This window comes from Coenobita brevimanus, chromosome 9 (assembly GCF_032717465.1).
Source record: "Coenobita brevimanus isolate Jiangsu-jjx chromosome 9, ASM3271746v2, whole genome shotgun sequence".
Lineage (NCBI taxonomy): Eukaryota > Metazoa > Arthropoda > Malacostraca > Decapoda > Coenobitidae > Coenobita > Coenobita brevimanus.
In genome coordinates this window covers 230,001-252,066 of record NC_136962.1, presented here as the reverse complement: position 1 = coordinate 252,066, position 22,066 = coordinate 230,001, and the positions used below count along the sequence as shown (strand labels likewise).

Sequence of the window (22,066 nt, the reverse complement as noted above, 5' to 3'; positions counted from 1 at the left end):
GTCTCAGTCGGGGAATGATCTCAGAGTTCTAGGGACACCAGACCTTCTCCCTTACCACTTAGCCACCACCACATGTTCATATAATTAGGTGTGTGTGTGTGTGTGTGTGTGTGTGTGTGTATACAGGGTAGTAAAAAAGGTAATGTGTGTGTGTGTGTACAGGGTAGTAAAAAAGGTAATGTGTGTGTGTGTGTGTGTGTGTACAGGGTAGTAAAAAAGGTAGTGTGTGTGTGTGTGTGTGTGTGTGTGTGTGTGTGTACAGGGTAGTAAAAAAGGTAATGTGTGTGTGTGTGTGTGTGTGTGTGTGTGTGTGTGTGTGTGTGTGTGTGTGTGTACAGGGTAGTAAAAAAGGTAATGTATGTGTGTGTGTGTGTGTGTGTGTGTGTGTGTGTGATGGCAAAGGACAGGGTGACAGGCAATATGTTTAGGATTAGGGCATTTGGAGAGAGAGAGAGAGAGAGAGAGAGTTTGAGGTGCAGGTGAGCTGGGCAGACAGATAGACAGACAGACACACAGATAGAAGGTAGGTAGGTAGGCAGACAGATAGATAGACAGGATGTGTTTGAGGTGTAGGTGAGCATTTTCAGTAACTCACCTGAAGGGAGGAGAAGTAGGGCAGCGGTGGTAGTGGTGGTAGTTGTGGTGGTGGTAGGGGGGGGTGGAACACAAAGGGAACAGGTGGCTATACAGTGGTTTGGATCCACCGACTGTTGCTGTGGTGGTGGCTGTGGTGGTGTGGTAGTGGAGAGGGGACTGCCACCATCTGCAAGAGTCAACCAAACCAAACCCATCCTTTTAAAAATACCACACAGGCAGACTGACCGTTATTTGTCGACAAGCAACCCTCATACCACCTCTAATACCAGTTTAGTACCAGATCTGTAGTGTTTTAATACTCCCTGGTGTTGATTTACGAGACAGGCAACCCATACCACCTTCATACCAGCTTTAATACCAGAACTGTGATGTCTTGAAGAATCTACGGTGAATTTACGAGACAGGCAATCCATACCACCTTTAATACCAGAACTGTGAAGCTTTTATCCGTTGATTGCGCAATTACAGTGGATTCGCCTAATTCGCGTATCCGTAACCCGCGGTACTCTGCCAGTCCCTATTTTTTTTATTCCGCGGAAAAAACTAAAAAAAAAAACGTGGTTTCCAGTTTCCAAAGTGGGTCATTTCCGAGATTTATATTTGGGCAGCCATGATGTATTCCGCAGCTGCTGGCCAATCACAGACCACCTAGACCCCCCAACAGCCAATCACAGACCACCTACACCCAGCAGCCAATCACAGCCCGGCCCTGGTAGCAAGCGTGATAGAGCCGCCATGTTCTGTTTACCTCCTGTCCTGCCAACTATGTGTGTTCCCCCGTGAGGCCTGAGCTACCTGGCCTTGCTTTTTGTCAGGGTTGCCTCTCCCTGGGCTCTGTTATGGATGGCCCCAACCCCCCAAGGCGATGTTCAACCCAGCTGGGGGAGGGGAAAAAAAAAATAAAAAACTCCTCAGTTATCAGCAGCGTTTGGATGTTATTCGTCTGGTGGAGAAGGAGAGAAATTTGCACACTTGGCCAGCGAGTACATTCTGAACAAGTCAACAATTGGCACCATTTACAAGAACAAGGCAAACATTTTGAAGTGTGTCAAGGCCTATGGGACTGAAGCAATTGATGGACAGGTTCGCTCCCGAGACGAGGCATTAATATGGGCTGAACGCTGCCTGGCTATGTTTGTGCTGAGGCAGGCCAGGGAGAACATTCCTGTTGATGGGCCACTTAAGCATTTTTGTCCATCGGGGTCCGGTGAGGCCCCTTTATTATTGCTTATTTCCACTTAATTATAGTTTATTTCCATTAAATACATACACTGAATACTTCTATGATTGTCTGTGTTTGCTGTTGGCTAGTTAGGTGTGGGTACGGTGCTGCAGGGGGGTTCCAAGAGGGTCCAGACAAAATATTCTTTTTTCCCATTGGTTCTTAACTATATAAACCGCGAATTTCCTAAACCGTGGGTGGGTACCAGTCTCTAATTGCTGCGGATTAGGCAACTCCACTGTACCTATTTTCTCCACACCCCATAGTGTGCAAAAAGAAAATATTTTTAGCTTTTGTTTGTTATAAAGGAAGATAAATATCCGGGGCAGCATCTTGTTGGGGGGGGGGGACTCCCTCCGTCTCTGCATAGTGCCATGTTTAAGTTAGCGTAGGGGAACTTTCCTGAGAAATTCCTGAACTCGCAACACAGCGCTTCCCAGCCTGAGATGGCTTGCAATCCACGGGTTACAGCCAATACCATCTTCAATACTAGTCTAATAACAGAACTGATGTTTTACAAAGTCCCTGGTGTGGATTTAAGAGACAGGCAAACCATACCACCTCAAATACCAGTTTAATACCAGACCTGTGATGTTTAAAAGTCCCTGGTGTGGATTTCAGACAGACAAGGCAAACCACGCCAGCTTTAATACCAGAACTGTGATGTAATTAAGTTCCTGGTGTGGATTTACGAGACAAGCAACCCATACCAATTTAATACCAGTTTAATACCAGAACTGTGAAGATTTTTAGGCCAATACCACCTTTCATATCAGCTTTAATACCAGAATGTGATGTTTTTTAAGTCCCTGGTGTGGATTTAAAAGACAAGCAACCCCCTACCACCTCAAATACCAGTTTAATACCAGATCCGTGGTGTTTTAAAAGTTCCTGGTGTTAATTTACGAGACAAGCAACTCCATACCAGCTTTAATAACAGTTTAATACCGGATCTATAAGCACAGAAAACGGAGACCAAGAGGCATAACACCAATTCTAGATGATAATACCAGAAAGTTTACACGTTAACCGGCCAGTCCATTCTAACACCATCTTAATACCAGACAAGCCACACCAATACCACCTTAACACCAGACCAGCAGTGATTTAGCCCTGGTGTAGATTTAGCTGGGGAGACTACGCTATACCTATCTATCTATTGCCAGACGCCTTAATCCCGTAAGGGGTGGCCACAAACAAATTGCCTCCATGTCACCCTGTCCCCCACCATTTCTCTGCCCTGCTCTCAGCTCATACCCCCCTCTCTCATACACCTCTCCACTCCATCCATCTCATCCTCGGCCTCCCCCTCCCTCTACACATGGAGAATAACTGACTGAAATATAAACACAGAAATTCATCTCTAAGACCAGATCCGATCCTCTGTCATTCTAACACCAGCATCAAACTCCATTATTTTCTAGGGTCGTATGTCTATCCTGGCTGATCTAGATTTCCGACCTTATTACTAACATATACAGTATTTAATAGATTTTAAGGATATGTGTAGCTATCTATCTATTATTTCTATTTACCTATCTATCTATTGTCAGACGCCATAATCCCATAAGGGGTGGCCATAAACAAATTGCCTCCATGTTACCCTGTCCCCTGCCATTTCACTGCCCTCCCCCCCGCATACACCCCCCTCTCTCATATACCTCTCTACTCCATCCCTCCATCTCCCCCTCCCTCTCATCCACATGCTCTCCCAGTCAGTCTCTCACTCCCCATCCCCCAACCTACACCTCCCTCTCTCATATACCTCTCCACTCCATCCCTCCATCTCATCCTTAGTCTCCCCCTCCCTCTCACCCCTTCCACCTCACTCACACTCCTAGTTAGTCCCTCACGCTCCATCCCTCCATCTCATCCTCGGTCTCCCCTTTCTTCTTTCTCCCTCATTCACATACACTCTCCTAGTCAGTCTCTCTACATCACTTCAATGGCTCTACATTCCTTCCCTAGCACTTCTTCGTGACTAGCATCACATTCTAGCCTTACTCTTATTAAAATCCAATGGCAGACAACAACAACACTTTACATCCTTTCCACAGCACTTCTTTGTGACTAGCATCATTCTAGCATTAACCTACTGTCAGCTCAGAAGCCTTATACAACTCTACATCCTTTCCATAGCACTTCTTCATGACTAGCATAATATTCTAGTGTTAAGCTCTTGTTATGGATGAGAAATGAAGATGGTAGTAGTAGTAATAGTAGTAGTAGTAGTAGTAGAAGTAGCAGTAATAGTAATGAAAGCAGTAGTCATAGTTGTTGTAGCAGTAGTAGTAGTAATAATAGCAGCAATAGTAACAGGTCAATATGAAGTTTAAATACAAAATAAGTTACCGGATTGCAAGGGTTAAGGCATACAGTTTTTCAAAGTCAAATCCTTCCCCTAGAATAAGACCCACAACCACCAATGTTACAGCAAGGTCCCTATGTACACCAAAGAATAGGGGGATACAATCTACCAAGGAAATCCAACCATACAATTGATCTCCAGTCCTTCTACTATTGCCCTGCCAGAGCTAACCAACGCACCACCAATACCCCTGGTGTTAGCGGTGTAAGGGTAGGGATCGACTAGGAGAGCAGGGGCATGACTGGAGGGGGGGGGGTCTAAACTATGACTCATGCAGGCAGACATGCACTACAAAGTTGGGTAAAAAGTTTGATTATTTCACCTCTCCTAGTTAGTCTCTAATATTCTACCTCTCTTAGTTAGTCTCTCTTTGTCACTTTCCTCTGCTGGCTAATATTTCACCTCTTCTGCTTGTCACTTCCCTCTGTAGGCTAATATTTCACCTCTTCTAGTTAGTCTCTAATATTCCATCCCTTCTGCTTGTCACTTTCCTCTGCTGGCTAATATTTCACCTCTTCTGCTTGTCACTTTCCTCTGCTGGCTAATATTTCACCTCTCCTAGTTAGTCTCTAATATTTCGCCTCATCTACTTGTCACTTTCCTCTGCTGGCTAATATTCCTAAGCTGAGAGGTTTGGTATGATTCTCTGTCTAATATTTCACCTCTCCCAGTTAGTCTCTAATATTCCATCTCTTCTGCTTGTCACTTTCCTCTGCTGGCTAATATTTCACCTCTCCCAGTCAGTCTCTAATATTCCATCTCTTCTGCTTGTCACTTTCCTCTGCTGGCTAATATTTCACCTCTCCCAGTTAGTCTCTAATATTCCATCTCTTCTGCTTGTCACTTTCCTCTGCTGGCTAATATTTCACCTCTCCCAGTCAGTCTCTAATATTCCATCTCTTCTGCTTGTCACTTTCCTCTGCTGGCTAATATTTCACCTCTCCCAGTTAGTCTCTAATATTTCACCTCTTCTGCTTGTCACTTAACTCTGCTGGCTAATATTTCACCTCTCCCAGTCAGTCTCTAATATTTCACTCCAAGTCAGTCTCTAACATTTCAGCGAGGGAGAATTACTATGCAAACTTTTAACCCAACTGTTACTACACTGTCATGCACTGGCTATCTATCTATCTATCTATCTATCTATCTATCAATCTATCTACGCCCACCATGCACGTAAAATCAGCCCCGTTTAAAGTTGTTACGATTGTTATTATTATTATTATTATTTATTTTATTATTCAATATTTGATGCTAAGGTCATGGTGGTATAATTGTGTGTGTGTGTGTGTGTGTGTGTGTGTGTGTGTGTGTGTGTGTGTGTGTGTGTGTGTGTGTGTAGAGGTATGTAGTATGTGTGTGTGTGTGTGTGTGTGTGTAGAGGTATGTAGTATGTGTGTGTGTGTGTGTGTGTGTGTGTGTGTGTGTATGTGTGTGTGTGTGTGTGTGTGTGTATGTGTGTGTGTGTGTGTGTGTGTGTAGAGGTATGTAGTATGTGTGTGTGTGTGTGTGTGTGTGTGTAGAGGTATGTAGTATGTGTGTGTGTGTGTGTGTGTGTGTGTGTGTGTGTGTGTGTGTGTGTGTGTGTGTGTGTGTGTGTGTGTGTGTGTGTGTGTGTACCTTCCAAATCTATGTACTTTTGCAAAAACACAAATTAACACTGATCCACTCTGAAAATCCACAATCACTATTTTTAAAAGCGCCAGCATGATCAACTTTCCGCGACCCTAATCAAAATTTAACCAACCGACGACGTAAACAACTTCAAACGAGGGGCTAACGAGCAGGTAACGAGTCATGCAGGGGGTACTCACATTGTTATCCTGTGTTATCAACCCTGCCGTATCCTGTAGGGCAAAGATCGGGGTTTACGTGTCATGGAAACCTACCCTTCCTTTCGATTCTCTATTTTTTGCGTGTATGGGGAAATGTTATGGGTTTTGATTATTTTATTAGGCTGTACATCTTGCTAATTAGTACTGTACACATTCCTAACACCTCCCCCAGCCTCCTAACACCTTCTAACCCCATCTAACATCCACTTAAAGATCGGGTTCTGCGTGTCATGCAAACCTTCTCTCCAATTTCTATTTTTTCCCCTCATTTGGGTTTACTGATGATGTTATGGGATTAATTTAGGCTGTACATGTTGCTAATTAGTACTGTACACATTCCTAACATCCCCCCCAGGCTCCTAACATCACCAAACACCATCTAACATCCACCCAAACTCATCACCCACATCCTCTTCCAATGTTTCACTCGTAGAAGACATGTGATGAGTTTAAGTTGGCTATATGTGCTTCTGATTAATATATACACCTTTCTAACATCCACTACCATCTTCTAAATCTAGCTAACATCCTCCCAGCGGTCTAACATCTTCTAACGGCTAGATCATTCCCTCCAAAGAATACAGAACCAAATTGCCAGAGAGCCACATGCAAGATCCATTCATTTTGTGATGCCAGGACACACTGCGTTTAAGGCTGGAGCTCCCTACCCCAAACAGTTCTATCTATCCATCTGTCTATCTATCTATCTATTTACTTACTATCTATCTGTCTTTATTTATCTATCTATAGCCGGACGCCTTAATCCAGCAAGGAGTGGCCACAAACAAACTGCCTCCATGTCACCCTATCCCGTGCCATTTCACTGCCCTCCCCCCACTTACACCCCCTCTCTCATATACCTCTCTGCTCCATCCCCCCATCTCATCCTCAGTCTCCCCTTCCCTCTCTTTCCCTCCACCCCACCATACACTCTCCTAGTTAGTCTCTCTCTCTCCATCCTACCTACATGGCCAAACCACCTCAGTGTATTAATCCTAATGCTTTCTATCTCTCTCTCTCTCACACACACACACACACACACACAATGGCAGAAAAAGACAATACTATGGCTCGACATCCTCCCCATAGCACTTCTTCGTGACTAGCATAATATTCAGGGGTTGATCTTGGCATATCTCTAATAAATATTAAGACAATAACACAGCCCTACATCCTTTCCATAGCACTTCTTCATGACTAGCATCATTCTAGTATTATTGTTACAACTCAGAATTCAAGATGGAGAGCGGGTAATTTTAGGCCAAGTTAGAGTAAAACACATATACCTGCTTTATTTTCCCTCTCAGTCCTCCTGTCTACTCAAACACAGCACTTCTTTGTGACTAGCATCATATTCTAGTAATTGTCACACTTCCATCAACTTCAATCCTTCTCTCCATTCACTTCTATCTTTATCAATTTATGACTACCTCAATATTTCTTTTTTGTAATCTCCCTCTCCTAGTCAATCTCTTACTCTCCTAGTTAGTCTCTATAATGGAAGTATACGATAAAAATAACAAGTGAGTGCAATAACCAGATAAATAACTCAATACACAGAGAAATATATATATAGGAACACTGATTTATTAAGTTATTTTAACAGTAATGTGCAAAAGTTTACTAACACTCATCTGCTGGCTATGACAATGGATGGATTTATTGGCATTATTTTTAGGGGCAGAAGCACGCGCACGCACGCATGCACACACACACACAAACGATTATGAGATGGAAGGATATCGTCATTTGGGGAGGAGTGAGAGATATGGAAGGCAGTATGACACATTTCCATTCAGTTCCCGCAACGTCCATCTCAGCAGTTACTTCAACAGGCAAGGGCTGAGGCTATGATACACCTGATGTCTGACTTGGCTCGTATCTCTGACTGGGGTAAAAATAATCTGGTTGTTTTTAATGCATCAAAGACTCAGTTTTTACACCTATCAACCTGACAAAATCTTCCACAGGTATACCCACTTATGTTTAATAATATCCAGCTCAATCCTGCATCATCCTTGAACATGCTTGGGGTTTCATTCACTCGGAACTTATCTTGGAAAGATCATATTACATCTCTTGTAAAATCTGCTTCCAAGAGATTAGGTGTGCTAAGCCGACTCCATACCTTCTTTACCCCTGCACAGTTGTTGACTCTATACAGGGGTTTTATTTGCCCGTGTAGAGTACAACTCTCATGTGTGGGGAGGCTCCACACATACAGCTCTTCTCAATAGGGTGGAGTCAAAGGCTATTCGTCTCATCAGCTCTCCTCCTCTTACTGACTCCCTTCAACTCTGTCTCTTTGCCGCACTGTTGCATCTTTATCTCTTTTCTATCGCTACTTCAGTGGTCACTGCTCCTCTGAACTGCCTGCTTGCAGTCCTCCACCTCTACGACTGGCACATAGCACCCGTCTAGCAAAAAACTCTCATCCCTTTTTTGTCCAACTCTCTTATGCAAAAGTTAACCGTTACTCCCAGTCCTTCATTTATGCAACAGGTTAACTCTGGAACTGTCTCCCTCTGTCTGTATTTCCTACTTCCTATGATCTCCAGTCTTTCAGACGCAGTGTGTCCAGGCATCTCGTAATGAACGGATCTTGAATTTGGCTTTCTTTTGTATTGTTTTTTTTTTTCTTCTTGGAAGGAATGTTTTGCAGGCTCAGCCTTTGCTTCCTTCTTCCTCGCATAAAAACACACACACACACACGCACACAAATTACACGAAGAAAGAAAACACAACCAGCAGAGGAGTGTCAGAAAAATTTGCTCACCCCTGGAGAAGACAGCAAAAAATCCGTGTACATCAGACTACCATGTACGCCACTCACTTGGCTGTACGCGGTGGAGTTGGGGGCCTGTACACCATTGTCCATGTACACCCTGACTTGGCTCTGGCTGGTGATGGTGGACACGGGAGCCTGAGAGTTGCTGGAAGGTTTGGATTTGGTGTGACGCCCCACATACTTCCCTGGACGCTTTATACTGCAGAGAGAAGAATAATAAAAATAATCATCATCATCATCATCATCATCCAGACATCCTTTCCCACCCTACGGCATATTAATAATAATAATAATAATAATAATAATAATAATAATAATAATCTACTCCTCACCTGGCCCTCACATACATTTCTTTCTCCCCCCCCCCTCCTTTCCCTCTCTCCACCTCACAGCATACTCACCTGCATTCCTCTCTCTCTCCTTCCCCTCCCTTCCTTTCCCTCTCTCTCTCAGCATCATCACACACACATTTATCTCTCTTTCTCCTTCCCTCCCTCCTTTCCCTCTCTCTCTTTCTTCTTCCCTCCTTCCCCTCTCTCCATCTCACAGCATCATCACTCATATACATTTCTCTCTCCTTCCGCTCTCTCTCTTCTTTCTCCTTCCCTCCGCTCCCTCCTTTCCCTCTCTCCCTGTCATGCATCATCCTCTCTCTCTCTCTCCTTCCCCCCCCCTCCTTTCCCTCTCTCGCTCACCTAGGGTACTGTGGTCCGCATAGGATGAAGCAGCAGTTTCGACAGCAGCCTCGGGAGAAGGGATTGTAGCCTCCTCGAAACTTTCCCGTCACCTGTTCGTTCGTGGTCCTCCCTCTACTGACCAGAACCATGTGAAATCCGGTAAGACCCAGGATTGGTATGAGCAGCAGGGCTATGACACCCATCACCACCATACTGCAAAGGAAAACTCACTGCCATTACCATCTATCACTATCCCCAGCTGCCAAAACCACCATACTGGGAGAAGAAAAGTTAAATATAAAGGGTAAGGGGTAGAGATGCCTAGTCAATCCTGTGTATGGAGATTCAAGGTTATTTACAGTCAACCCTGGCTATAACAGACATCAATAGACTGGATATCGGATTTAATAAGTACAGTACTGGTAATCCCTTCAAAACCCGGCCGCCCAAGTCCTGGACATTTTGGGCTCGGGTCTTTAGGAAGGGGAAAAAAAAAGATATGTGTTCATCTCTACTCTACATTTGCCGCGCGGTTACGAACAGCTGTGTTTTGGCGCGTAGTTCCGGCAACGTCCTCCAGAGCACCCCGGCATCCTCCCCAGTTCCCGCCTACCTACCGTCGTGACTACACATTCGTCACCATGGCTGCCCATGTGCTCGTTTTTGTGAATAAACAGTGAATAGACTGCAATACCTCAGCACTAGACCACATGGGAATTTAGTGTTGTGCAGTGTTAAGAAGTTAGAATTCAGAGTGCAAAGGATTAAGTGCAGAGTGCAACACTGGCGGTTGCAACTGGTATGACGCAAGTAAGAACAGAATGTGCAGTGTTAAACAATTATAATTCACAGTGCAAAGGATTAAGTGCAGCACAACACTGTAAGTGCTTCAGGTGCACCTTCACCACTGTCACAGCCATAGAGGAGGCGGGTTAATCTTCGTAACGGCCACGGACCTGTTGTAAGTACCCTGTACACTGCTAAATATTTTCCATACTCACTTCTAATTCCTCATTCTCTGATTCCTTTTCATTTATTTCATGGCTTCTGTCCCATATTTGTGTGCATAGGGTCTTAAACAGGTGCTGTGCAGGTCCGGTAGGGAGTTATGTAGGTGGCTTTCAAAGTCAGGCTGGGTTGGGGTCCATAAGTACCTGTCCAGGAGGCATTTTCCCAGAATCCGGACAAACCCACTTTCTGGACATGCCTTTGGCTCTATTACATCGGATCTTGGAGGGATTACTGTACCTGTTTCCTAACCCCTTTTACTCCAACCTGGCCTGAAATTGCCCTCCCCATCGTTACTGCTGAGTTGTAAAGCTTATAGTAATGCCATAATAATGAAGAAGTGCTATGAAAAGCATGTGAAATAAGCTGCAAATGAAGTTATGGGCCAGGCTGGTGTAAAATGAGTATAGTTGATATTTTCAGTAGTAGAATATGCTCTTGCACTCACTTAAACAGACTATAATAATTCCGTACTAGTCATGAAGAAGTGCTACTCATTTACTTTCAAACACGCGCTTGGAATCCCACCACAAGGGAGACCATTGGATATAAGGGACAATTGACTCTCAGACTTTCGGTTTATCGGACTATCAGCTTTAAAGGATCAGGCTACTCCCCCCCCCCCAATGAGTCCATTATAGCCAGGGTCTACTGTAATGTCATAGTTGGAATAAAGGACTGATTTGCTGCCAGAGATCAAGCAGCGAGGGTCTACTGTAACAGATTAAAATTATCATTATTACTTCATGATAAAAAATACTCTACCTTTTACTGCCAATTTATATTACAACTAAAAATACCCGTGATAAGATTGTGTGTGTGTGTGTGTGTGTGTGTGTGTGTCAGTATCTATGTGTGTGTGTGTGTATGTATGTATGTATGTGTGTGTGTGTGTGTGTGTGTGTGTGTGTGTGTGTGTGTGTGTGTGTTTTAATGTCTGACAATTTGTTTAGCAAGCCCTGTCTCTCTTGGCCAAGCAAACCCATCAACCACAAGCAAGCTAATTCTTCCATACTGGGATTCAACAGGGATGGGAGACACACTACAATGTCTCCTGTGAAATAAATCAATTAGGAAATGACGCTAAGGTGTTCTATGATATAAAGTAGTCTGGGGGACCTTCTACAGAATCACCTATGGAATAAAAATGTGAGAGATGGGAATTAACCACTGAGGAAAGGGTGCTAAAGGATGCTACAGCTGCCTACATCACCGACAATATACCCCAGAACGAACCACCGCCTGAACTACGTCACTAACCTGACCAACATCGACTCGGCAGGATTGTTAGTAAACCTGAGAAGGTGTTAAGTATCAGTGATGGGAAATGCACACACACACACACACACACACACACACACATGACCCAAGTTAAAGTAAATAATAATAATAATAATAATAATAATAATAATAATAATAATGATAATAATAATAATAATATTAATAAAATCACAATTTTTATGATTATCCACATTTCAAACATCATCATCACAGGGAGGGAAGGAAGGAAGGAAGGAATGACAGCAATTTTTGAAGGAAGGAAGGGAAGGAAGAATGTAAGGAATAATAGTAATTTTGGAAGGAAGGAATGATGGAAGGAGGAAAGGAAGGAGGGAGGGAAGGAAGGAGGGAAGGAAGGAGGGAAGGAAGGAAGGAGGGAAGGAAGGAAGGAAGGAGGGAAGGAAGGAAGGAAAGAAGGAGGGAAAGTCAGAAAGGAATGAACAAATGACCGAACGATGGCCACTGGACCCACCTAACGATGGTGTTGACTTGCGTGAGGTGGTCCCTTCTCTCCAGGACGTGAACGAGGCAGAAGGCAAAGATGGAGATCATGTGGATGCTGAGCGAACACAAAAACATAAAAAAATAGCGATAGTTGCGACGCCCTATGCAGTTGTTCACCCATGGGCAGTGATGATCAAAGGTCTGAAAACAGGAAGAAAAACCATCATCATTATTATTATCATCGTCATTATCATCGTTATTATTACTGTCATTATTGTCTTCATCACTGTGCCAATATTTAACTACGAGAATTGACTCGAACATTAATACACACACACACACACACATTCTCCCCTCCACAGGCACAAACATTGCCCCCCACACACACACAAACATCCCTCCCCACACACACACACAAACAATCTCCCCCCACCCTACACACACACACACATACACACAAACATTCCTCCCTCACATACACAAACATTCTCCCCTCCCCACACACATCTCCCCCTAAACACACAAACACAAACACCCCCCCCTCACACACACAAACATCCCTCCCTGTTCTACACACACACACACACACAAACATTCACCATTCTACACACACACACACACAAACATCTCTCCCCCTACACACACACAAACACAAATACTCCCCCCTCCCACACACAAACACAAATACTCCCCCCTCCCACACACACACGCACATTATGATTAAGATTAAACGAGAGATTTCCGTACCTCAATACAATGGTTGCAGACAGAGCAGTGTGAGCATCTTGGAGGTCTGTAGAAGTGACACGTGACGCACCATTTCATGCGAACTGTAATGCCGTTTATCTCAACGTTCTTGTACAACGGTGCACGAAAGTCATCATCGCGATCCTCATCTGTCGACGCTGAAACAACAGAAATTATTAACAAACACTGGGTATACAAAGGTGTGGGTGGACAGATAACACAGAATATGCTGCTTGATCTCTGGCAGCCTTCCTATTCAGTCCTTTATCCCTTAGGTCACACTCTATGACCTCATCGCAAGTCATTTTTGGTCTGCCTCTCACAACCCTACCCCCAACATTCACAGCTCCCATCCTCTCCATGCTGCTTGAGCTCTGGCAGCCTCCCTATTCAGTCCCTTACCCCTTAGGTCACACTCTATGACCTCGTCCCAGGTCATTTTTGGTCTGCCTCTCACAACCTGACCCCAGACATTCACACCTCTCACCCTCCACACCCAGTTGTCATCCTCCATCCTCTCCACATGCCCAAACCATCTCAGTCTACCCCTCCTCATCACAACACCAATACACTCCAGTCCCATCCTTTCTCTCAACTCTACCCTCAACGTTCACACCTCTCACCCTCCACACCCAGTTGTCATCCTCCATCCTCTCCACATGGCCAAACTATCTCAATCTACCCCTCCTCATCACAACACCAATACACTCCAGTCCCATCCTTCCTCTCAACTCTACCCTCAACGTTCACACCTCTCACCCTCCACACCCAGTTGCCATCCTCCACCTCGCAAACAAAGGTGTAATAATCAAGCTAAATCAATCAAGAACCAGTGCTAAGCTCCTACACCAATCAGAATCCATCGAAAAACTCAAAATCTCACCTTTTGGTATGACTCCCGGGTCCATGAATGTGGCGAGAGAAAAATTGAGCACAACGAAGAGTGTGACGACTCCTTGATAAACAGGCACGTAAAGCCCCCATCGGATGTACAGCGACACACACCTGCAATACGACAAGGATAGTAATAGTAATGATAGTAGTAGTGGTAGGAGAATAGTAATATTTAAAGGACTCACGGATATAGTGACAAACCTGAAATATAACAAGGATAGTCATGATAGTAATAGTACCATAGTGGATGGTGACAGTAGCAGTAGTGGTGGTAGCAGTAATAATAGCAGTAGTAATGGCAGACGTGGTAGTAGTAGTAGTACAACCTATTTTAATAACATGTACTTCCATGTGGAGAGGCTGGAGTGAGAGACTAACAAGAAGAGTATTGAGTTAGGTGATGGGGGAGAAAGGAAGGGGAGGCTGAGGATGAGATGGAGGGATGGAGAACGAGAGACTGACTAGAAGGCTGCATGTGAGTGAGGCGGCGGGGAAGAGGCGGAGGGAGTGACCAAGGATGAGAATATGAGATGGATGGATGGAGTGGAGAGGTATATGAGAGAGGGGTGTGAGCTAGGGGGAGGGCAGTGAAATGGTGGGGGACAGGGCGACATGGAGGCAATTTGTTTGTGGCCACCCCTTACGGGATTGAGGCATCTGATAATAGATAGATAGATACAGTAAATAGATAATGTATCCAAAAGAGTAAATACAAAAAAAATAATAATAATAATAATAATAATAATAATTTTGTGTTATATCCAAAACTTTGAATAAATAAAAAGCTGACTCAATATGGCTTTTCTAAATGGCAGCATCTGGCAACCCTACCATATATAAACAAACTTTGAGTCTCAGGATTTTCGAAGAACTTATAACTCCATTTAAGACACTGGTAGATGGATTAGTATGGCTGGAGGTTAGGTTAGGTTAGTTTGGGATTGACTAGGAGTGTTAGAAGCATTTAATTTGTTAGAAAAATATATTAAAATGAAATGTAAATGTCCAGAGCTGTATATATATCGAAAAAACATCAACAAAATCGAGACATGCAGGTAGCTGGTTGGGTTAGGATGGGTGGAGGTTTGGTTAGGTTAGTTTGGGACTGACTAGGAGTGTTAGATGGGTTAAATTTGTTAGAAAAATGTTAAAATTAAATATCAGTGTTCAGAGCTGCAAATATATCTAGAAAAAGCATAAAAAAATCGAGGTATAGTTGAAATATTGAATTAGGATTGAAGGGAACTGGGTCTGTCAGAGTGGGTGTTACATTAAGCTGGTTTGGGATCGACTAGGAGTGTTAGACTGGTTAGATCTGTTAGACAAATACATTAGAATTAAATATACGTGTCCACAGCTGTAAATAGATCGAAAAAACGTAAAAGAATTGTGAGATATATTTGAAATCTCGATATATACTGGGGACTGCCTGGATTAGGATGGGTGGGTGTTAGGTTAGGCTGGTTTGAGACTGACTAGGAGTGTTAGACAGCTTAGATTGGTCAGAAAAATACATTAAAATAAAATAAGAGTGTCCAGAGCAGTAAATATTTCGAAAAAGAGTCATAAAACTCGAAATACATTTGAAATCTCAGAATATGTAGGAAGCGGTCTAGATATGGCTTCACTAGACCGAAACTGACAACCCGACCAAATATGGCCAAATTATCAGGTCTGGGTTTCATTTAACGCTATGTGGATCTCCTAAAAACATCCATTAATATTTTGGCCATTTGATTTCCCAATATATCTCCGTTTTTGACCACCAGAAGCCTCGATTTCCAAGTCTGTTTACGCTTTAACCAGGAACAACCATGAATATTTCCTCCATCTTTCCCTTATCTTTGGGTCTCATACTCACGGGTAGACGAAAAATAAAGTCGTGCAGGCTAGAAGAAGCGTCCAAGCACACGTGGCTGGTATAAAACGTGTCTTGGGCTCACAGCTTGGCATTTTTATCTAATATTGTTCCAACACCCCATCTCAACAATCACAACATGGCCGCACCTTTCATTCAGCTATAGACGACTGTATCCGCGACCCCCTGGCCAAAATACTCCACACAGGTGAGCATCGGCGACAGCGTTACCATGGGATTTCTCTCCCTCTCTCTCTCTATCCCACTCTCTCTCTCTCTATCCCACGGTCTCTCTCTCTCCCCCTCTCTCTCTCTGCCACAGCATCCATCTCCCTCTCTCTCTCTCTGCCACAGCATCCATCTCTCTCCCTCTCTCTCTCTCTGCCACAGCATCCATCTCTCTCTCTCTGCCACAGCATCCATCTCTCTCTCTCTCTCTGCCACAGCATCCATCTCTCTCTCTCTGCCACAGCATCCATCTCTCTCTCTCTCTCTCTGCCACAGCATCCATCTCTCTCTCTCTCTCTCTCACGGCATCCCCCTCTCTCTCCCATAGCTCTCCACTGAGGTATCTCTCTCTTTCTACCACAGCATCTCTCTCTCTCTCTCTCTCTCTCTCTCTCTCCCACGGCATCCCTTTCTCTCTCTCTGTCACAGCATCAATCTTTCTCTCTGTACCATGGCATCCATCTCTCTCTCTCTCTCTCTACCGTGACATCTCTCTCTCTGACATCCTCTCTCTCTCTCTTTACCACGGCATCTCTCTCTCTCTCTCTCTCTCTCTCTCTCTCTCTCTCTCTCTCTCTCCATTATAGCATTCTCGTCACGCCAGGAAGCTCCCTAACACCTCTTCCTTAGCGATCTATTTTTGGATATGGCTGGTTAATATCCTTTTGTACGCTATTTATGCAGAATAGGACAAGAAAGTGTAATAAACAAAATAAATCACTTAGGAAAAGGTGTTAGGGAGCTTTAAGCAGAGTAAACCGATATTGGAAGGATTTAATTAACACAGAATAGGACAGAAAGGTGCAAATATCAAACTAATTCGCTTACGAGAGGGTGTTACGGAGCTTCCTTACATGACGAAGGTAATGGAACGGATCTCTGTTATTTGGTATGTTTTTTTTTTTTTCGTGCAGGTAACTATCTTCTTTTTTCAGCCCTGGGTTCCTTTTTCCTTGCATAAAAAAATCGGAGAGAGGGAGTGAGATCAGACGTGGAAAGATTTAGGAAGTGGAGAGATGGAGGAAAGACTGAGGAGGATGAAAGGGAGGTGGAGGAAAGAATTAGGAAGTGGAGAGATGGAGGAAAGATTGAGGAGGAAGAAAGGGAGGTGGAGGAAAGATTTAGGAAGTGGAGAGATGGAGGAAAGATTGAGAAGGAAGAAAGGGAGGAAAGATTGAGAAGGAAGAAAGGGAGGTGGAGGAAAGATTTAGGAAGTGGGGAGATGGAGGAAAGACTGAGAAGGATGACAGGGAGGTGGAGGAAAGATTTAGGAAGTGGAGAGATGGAGGAAAGATTGAGAAGGAAAAAAGGGAGGTGGAGGAAAGATTTAGGAAGTGGAGAGATGGTATGGGAGGTGGAGGAAAGATTTAGGAGGTGGAGGAAAGATTTAGGAGGTGGAGAGATGGTATGGGAGGTGGAGGAAAGATTTAGGAGGTGAAGAGATGATACGGGAGGTGGAGGAAAGGTTTAGGAGGTGGAGAGATGATACGAGAGGTGGAGGAAAGGTTTAGGAGGTGGAGAGATGATATGGGAGGTGGAGGAAAGGTTTAGGAGGTGGAGAGATGATATGGGAGGTGGAGGAAAGGTTTAGGAGGTGGAGAGATGGTATGGGAGGTGGAGGAAAGATTTAGGAGGTGGAGAGATGATATGGGAGGTGGAGGAAAGATTTAGGAAGTGGAGAGATGGTATGGGAGGTGGAGGAAAGATTTATGAGGTGGAGACATGATACGGCAGGTGGAGGAAAGGTTTAGGAGGTGGAGAGATGATACGGGAGGTGGAGGAAAGATTTAGGAGGTGGAGGAAAGGTTTAGGAGGTGGAGAGATGGTATGGGGCACAAGGGCATAAGAGTAAATGCAGATAAAACGCAAGTGATGGTGTGTAGGGCTGGTGGTGGTACTGTCAAAGAAGAGGCAGAGTGGGTGTGTAACAGATGTAGTGGTATTAGAGGAAGACTGTGAGATAATGCTGATTTCATATGTGTGTGTGTGTGTGTGTGTGTGTGTGTGTGTGTGTGTGTGTGGGTGGTGTGTCAGGGAGAGCATGTGTGTGTGTGGTGTGTCAGGGAGAGCATGTGTGTGTGTGGTGTGTCAGGGAGAGCATGTGTGTTTGTGGTGTGTCGGGGAGAGCATGTGTGTGTGTGGTGTGGTGGGGAGAGCATATGTGTGTGGTGTGTCAGGAACAGCAGGTGGAGATTGTCAGGCGTGAAAGGATTGATCTTGCTGGTGAGTCTGTTGAGTGTGTGGAGGAGTTTTGTTATTTGGGAGACATGTTGTGCTGGAGGTGGGGCTGGAGCAGCTCTGTGGCTAGAGTGAGCAGTGGTTGGAAGAAGTTCAGGGAGCTGTTGCCTCTCCTGACACTGAGAGGGCTCTCCCTATGTGCTGAGGGAGCTTTGTATGCAGCATGTGTTAGGAGTGTAATGCTGTATGGTAGTGAGACCTGGCCAGTAAAGGAAGAGGATATTCGCCGGCTCAAACGTACAGAAATGACAATGATTAGGTGGATGTGCAGTGCGTCCCTGAGTGTGAGGCCTGGGGGGGCTGGGTTTACGATGGAAGAGTTGAGAGGAAGGATGGGACTGGAGTGTATTGGTGTTGTGATGAGGAGGGGTAGACTGAGATGGTTTGGGCATGTGGAGAGGATGGAGGATGACAACTGGGTGTGGAGGGTGAGAGGTGTGAACGTTGAGGGTAGGGTTGTGAGAGGCAGACCTAAAAAGATATGGGACTGATTAAGGAAGCTGCCAGAGATCGAGCAGCGTGGAGAGCCGCTATATTAGGTGAGGCAAATTTTTTCTAACTGGCAACAGTGCATACGATCCTCCACACAGGGTAGCCAATCCGTCCCTTATAGATTTCGATCCTCTATATTTCTCCAACGGATTCCATCACAAAGTACAAGTGTAAAAATAAAGATGACATTTTTATCTGCCAATTTAAATATATGTTAAATTCAAATCCCCTTTTCGAAATAGTCAAATTTTGAAAAACGTTAGATCGACTCCATATGCATTATGGTAAAGGCAGTTTAAATTTCAAAGGAATGTTATGCGTTTAAATGAGATAATGTGGGGCAGAGATATAAATAGAGAGAGAGAGAGAGAGAGAGAGAGAGAGATTCACCTAGGTCAGGATAAGAGAGGATACGGAACTGATTGAAATAAATCGCTAAGGAAGAGGTATTTAAACTCACATCGCCTCTCTCTCTCTCTCTCTTCCACGTCTCCCTGTCAAGGCTATCTGGCTGCCTTCCCTCCAACTCACATCCCTCCATCTCATCCTTGGTCTCCCCCTCCACCTCACTTACATACACTCCCTTAGTCAGTCTCTCTCCATCCTTTCCCTCCACCTAACTCATACTCTCCTGGTCAGTCTCTCATTCTTCATCCTCCCCCTCCACCTCATCCTCGGTCTCCCCCTATCCCTCCATCTCATACACTCCTTGTCAGTCTCTCTTTGGCCACGTTGGATAGATGATGATAATGATGAGGTGGAGGAGGAGGAGGAGGAGAAGGTGGAGGAGGAGGAGGAGGAGGAGGAGGAGGAGGAGGTGGAGGAGGAGGAGGAGGAGGAGGAGGAGGCGAAGGAGGATGGTGCTGCTGACAAAACAGATAAATATATACACAATAATCTACCTGTATGACAGATAGACAAAAATACATCTATTAATCAGTAACTGCCGAGCGGCCGTAGTGCGTGGGTGTGTGCCGTCACCCCCGCCGTCACCGCAAGCGTCACGGGCCTTGGAGAGTGACGTGGAGGGACAAGAAGGACCGGCGCTTGACCTAGGGCGCCACAAACACAAAACATGAACGTGTAAGGTGGCGCCGCAGCTAGAGATCGAGCAGCACCGTACGACACAAGCGACACGGGTACAAATGTCAAGAAACGCCAACACACAGAGGAGCACGGCGATGTACCAGCACCGGAATGTGTCATGGACTCCGGTGTGCCAAGGGAACAACGTGATGCCAGTGATGCTGAATATTCCCTCGGGTTGTGACTCTCCCTCTCTGACCAAGCCAAGTGGGTCGTTTCACGGGCCAAACAGTTTCCTGGTGCTGAGGTGCTGTTCAGGGAAGGCAAGACACATCCCTACGTGGCTGAATGGTGGCCCTGCGGTACACAGCCTGGCCAGTGAGGGGTGTCAGGGCGTTGTGGTGGTGCTGTGGTCCGCCATGCCAGGACTATCAATCATGGTGTTGCTGTCTGTTGGGCCGTGGAGCACCTGGAGACACTAGAAAATGTCCTGTGGGTGAAGAGAAGCATGGTTGGCCAATATCCCAGGCTGCAGCTATGGCTCTGTTAGAGGGGCTGATTCCCGAGAAAGTATTCATCAAGGCACTGGCATACAGGAGCGTCGCACGCTATGTTTCGGCGCCTGGCCCTGCCACCGCTGTAGCGGGTGTGGGCGCCTGGCGTGGAAGTGTAGTGCAGCACACAGGCACCGCTTCTGTGCTGGGAAGCAGCAAGGTACAACTTGCCTGGAAAAAATCAAGAAGGGCGAGCACTTCCAACCCAGGTGCTGCAGCCGTGGAGGGCAACACCATACCCACTCGTTCCTGTGTGCCCAGACACCACACACCACCCTGGCGCCACGGTACATTGCCGCTCACCCTCATGTAGCCCAGCCACCACCGCCGCCTCCCACCAGTGCTTGGGACACCCGGTGCCAGGCCTCAAATATCCCACACCTGGGACAATCATCCGCTGTTGCTCCCCGTGCAAGGCCAGCCACCAGTACGACCTGCTGAGTCCTTGGCAGGCCAGCCCCAGATGGCAATGCCGGTCAGCAGGAACCAGGGCCACGGGACATGGTTAGGGATCATCAGCTGGCAGTACAAGACCTGTCCCGGAGACTGTAGCAGCTGGACACACGTTCCCATCAGCAACAACAACTGAGGGACGTCTGTGTGGAGTCCCACACGGAGCACGACGATTGAGATACTGCAGCCGGGGCTTCCCCTCATCGAGGTGATGGCGGTGGTGAGGAGACTACCACTGGACACGCGCACCCCACGGGGGCAGGCCCTGAGGGCAACACTAGGCCACCTGTCCACACCCAGGTAGACAAGCTTACAAGAGACCACGATGCCTTGACCCGAGACGTGGCAGAATTTAGGCATTCGATGGAGCAGTTAACGGCAGCGGTGCGACAGATGGCAGTGCCACCACCAGCCAGTGAATGACTGCCACCACACCTTACTGACCTGCAGTGTACACATTTTACGGTCTGGCTGTACTGACCTACACTCATAGTAACAAACCTGCCGTTACAGGAGGCAGGACGTGATGTGTCCCACCTAAGAGTGTTTCCACCCCGGATCAAGATGACGGCACCTGCAGGGGCTTGCCAGTGTATGTGTAGCCTCGTCTCCCTGTTACACTCTTTAAAAAAAGGTGTACACAAAGGAACTGAATATACAGTAGTCTGCTTACATCCTGACAGCATAGTAATTAGCACTGGAATATGGTGCTAGTCATAAAAAAGTGCTATGGAAAGGATGTACAGGGTAGCATTGCCTTTTTCTGTCACTATCTTGGGTAAGCGCAAAAGGACGAAAATTTAGGCCAACTTAGAATAAAAACGGTTCCTTTCATATGGCTACCCTTCCCACATGCATTCCTGAGGCGAGAACTGTTCTACCCGGAGACTTTAACACCATCCATGCAGGTCTGGGTGGCGTTAAAACCTCCAGTGTTAATGGCGTGTGTTAGAAAGACCTTCTAGATGCTGTTGATACCGCATTACTGACAGGTGAAAATGTTCCTACCCATATTCAGGGAGGCAGGCTCGACCATGTACTGAAGCAAGTCCTGGAATGTAAACGGCTTATGGACTCCCTTTACTGACCTCCACTCTTAAGTTATAGTAATTAAATGCCGCCATGCTGATAAAATTGGCCGCCATTCTAGATTCGTACCCTAGACAGCAGTGGTGCCATGTCAACGTCTTTTCCAAGTTTGATGAGTTTGAAAATCTGAGACATGTTATGGAGCTATCACTTAACAGACATAAAAAATAAACGTTAGAAGTGGTAATAATGATAAAATAATAATAATAAAAACATATATGAGAGAATACAATGGGGATATCTTCTTATGCAGACGCGACGAGCATA

General features: G+C 45.4%; 1 protein-coding gene and 1 long non-coding RNA gene across 2 annotated transcripts in view; one reads left to right on the top strand and one right to left on the bottom strand.

Moving 5' to 3' along the window:
- Zdhhc8 (zinc finger DHHC-type containing 8) overlaps window positions 1-15,845 on the bottom strand; it is a 30,550-nt gene extending 14,705 nt beyond the window's left edge. Inside the window, exons 1-8 of the mRNA XM_080279825.1 lie at window positions 15,723-15,845; window positions 13,851-13,972; window positions 12,968-13,125; window positions 12,249-12,421; window positions 11,756-11,791; window positions 9,506-9,700; window positions 8,856-9,009; window positions 6,002-6,034 (exon numbers count right to left, since the gene is read on the bottom strand). Coding sequence (XP_080135951.1) covers window positions 6,002-6,034; window positions 8,856-9,009; window positions 9,506-9,700; window positions 11,756-11,791; window positions 12,249-12,421; window positions 12,968-13,125; window positions 13,851-13,972; window positions 15,723-15,814 — 963 coding nt within the window. The 5' untranslated portion in view covers window positions 15,815-15,845. The remainder of the gene's footprint in view (window positions 1-6,001; window positions 6,035-8,855; window positions 9,010-9,505; window positions 9,701-11,755; window positions 11,792-12,248; window positions 12,422-12,967; window positions 13,126-13,850; window positions 13,973-15,722) is intronic.
- The window catches only part of LOC145409461 (uncharacterized), a 142,137-nt gene that overhangs the window by 48,666 nt on the left and 71,405 nt on the right, over window positions 1-22,066 (top strand). The gene's annotated exons all lie outside the window — the stretch shown is intronic.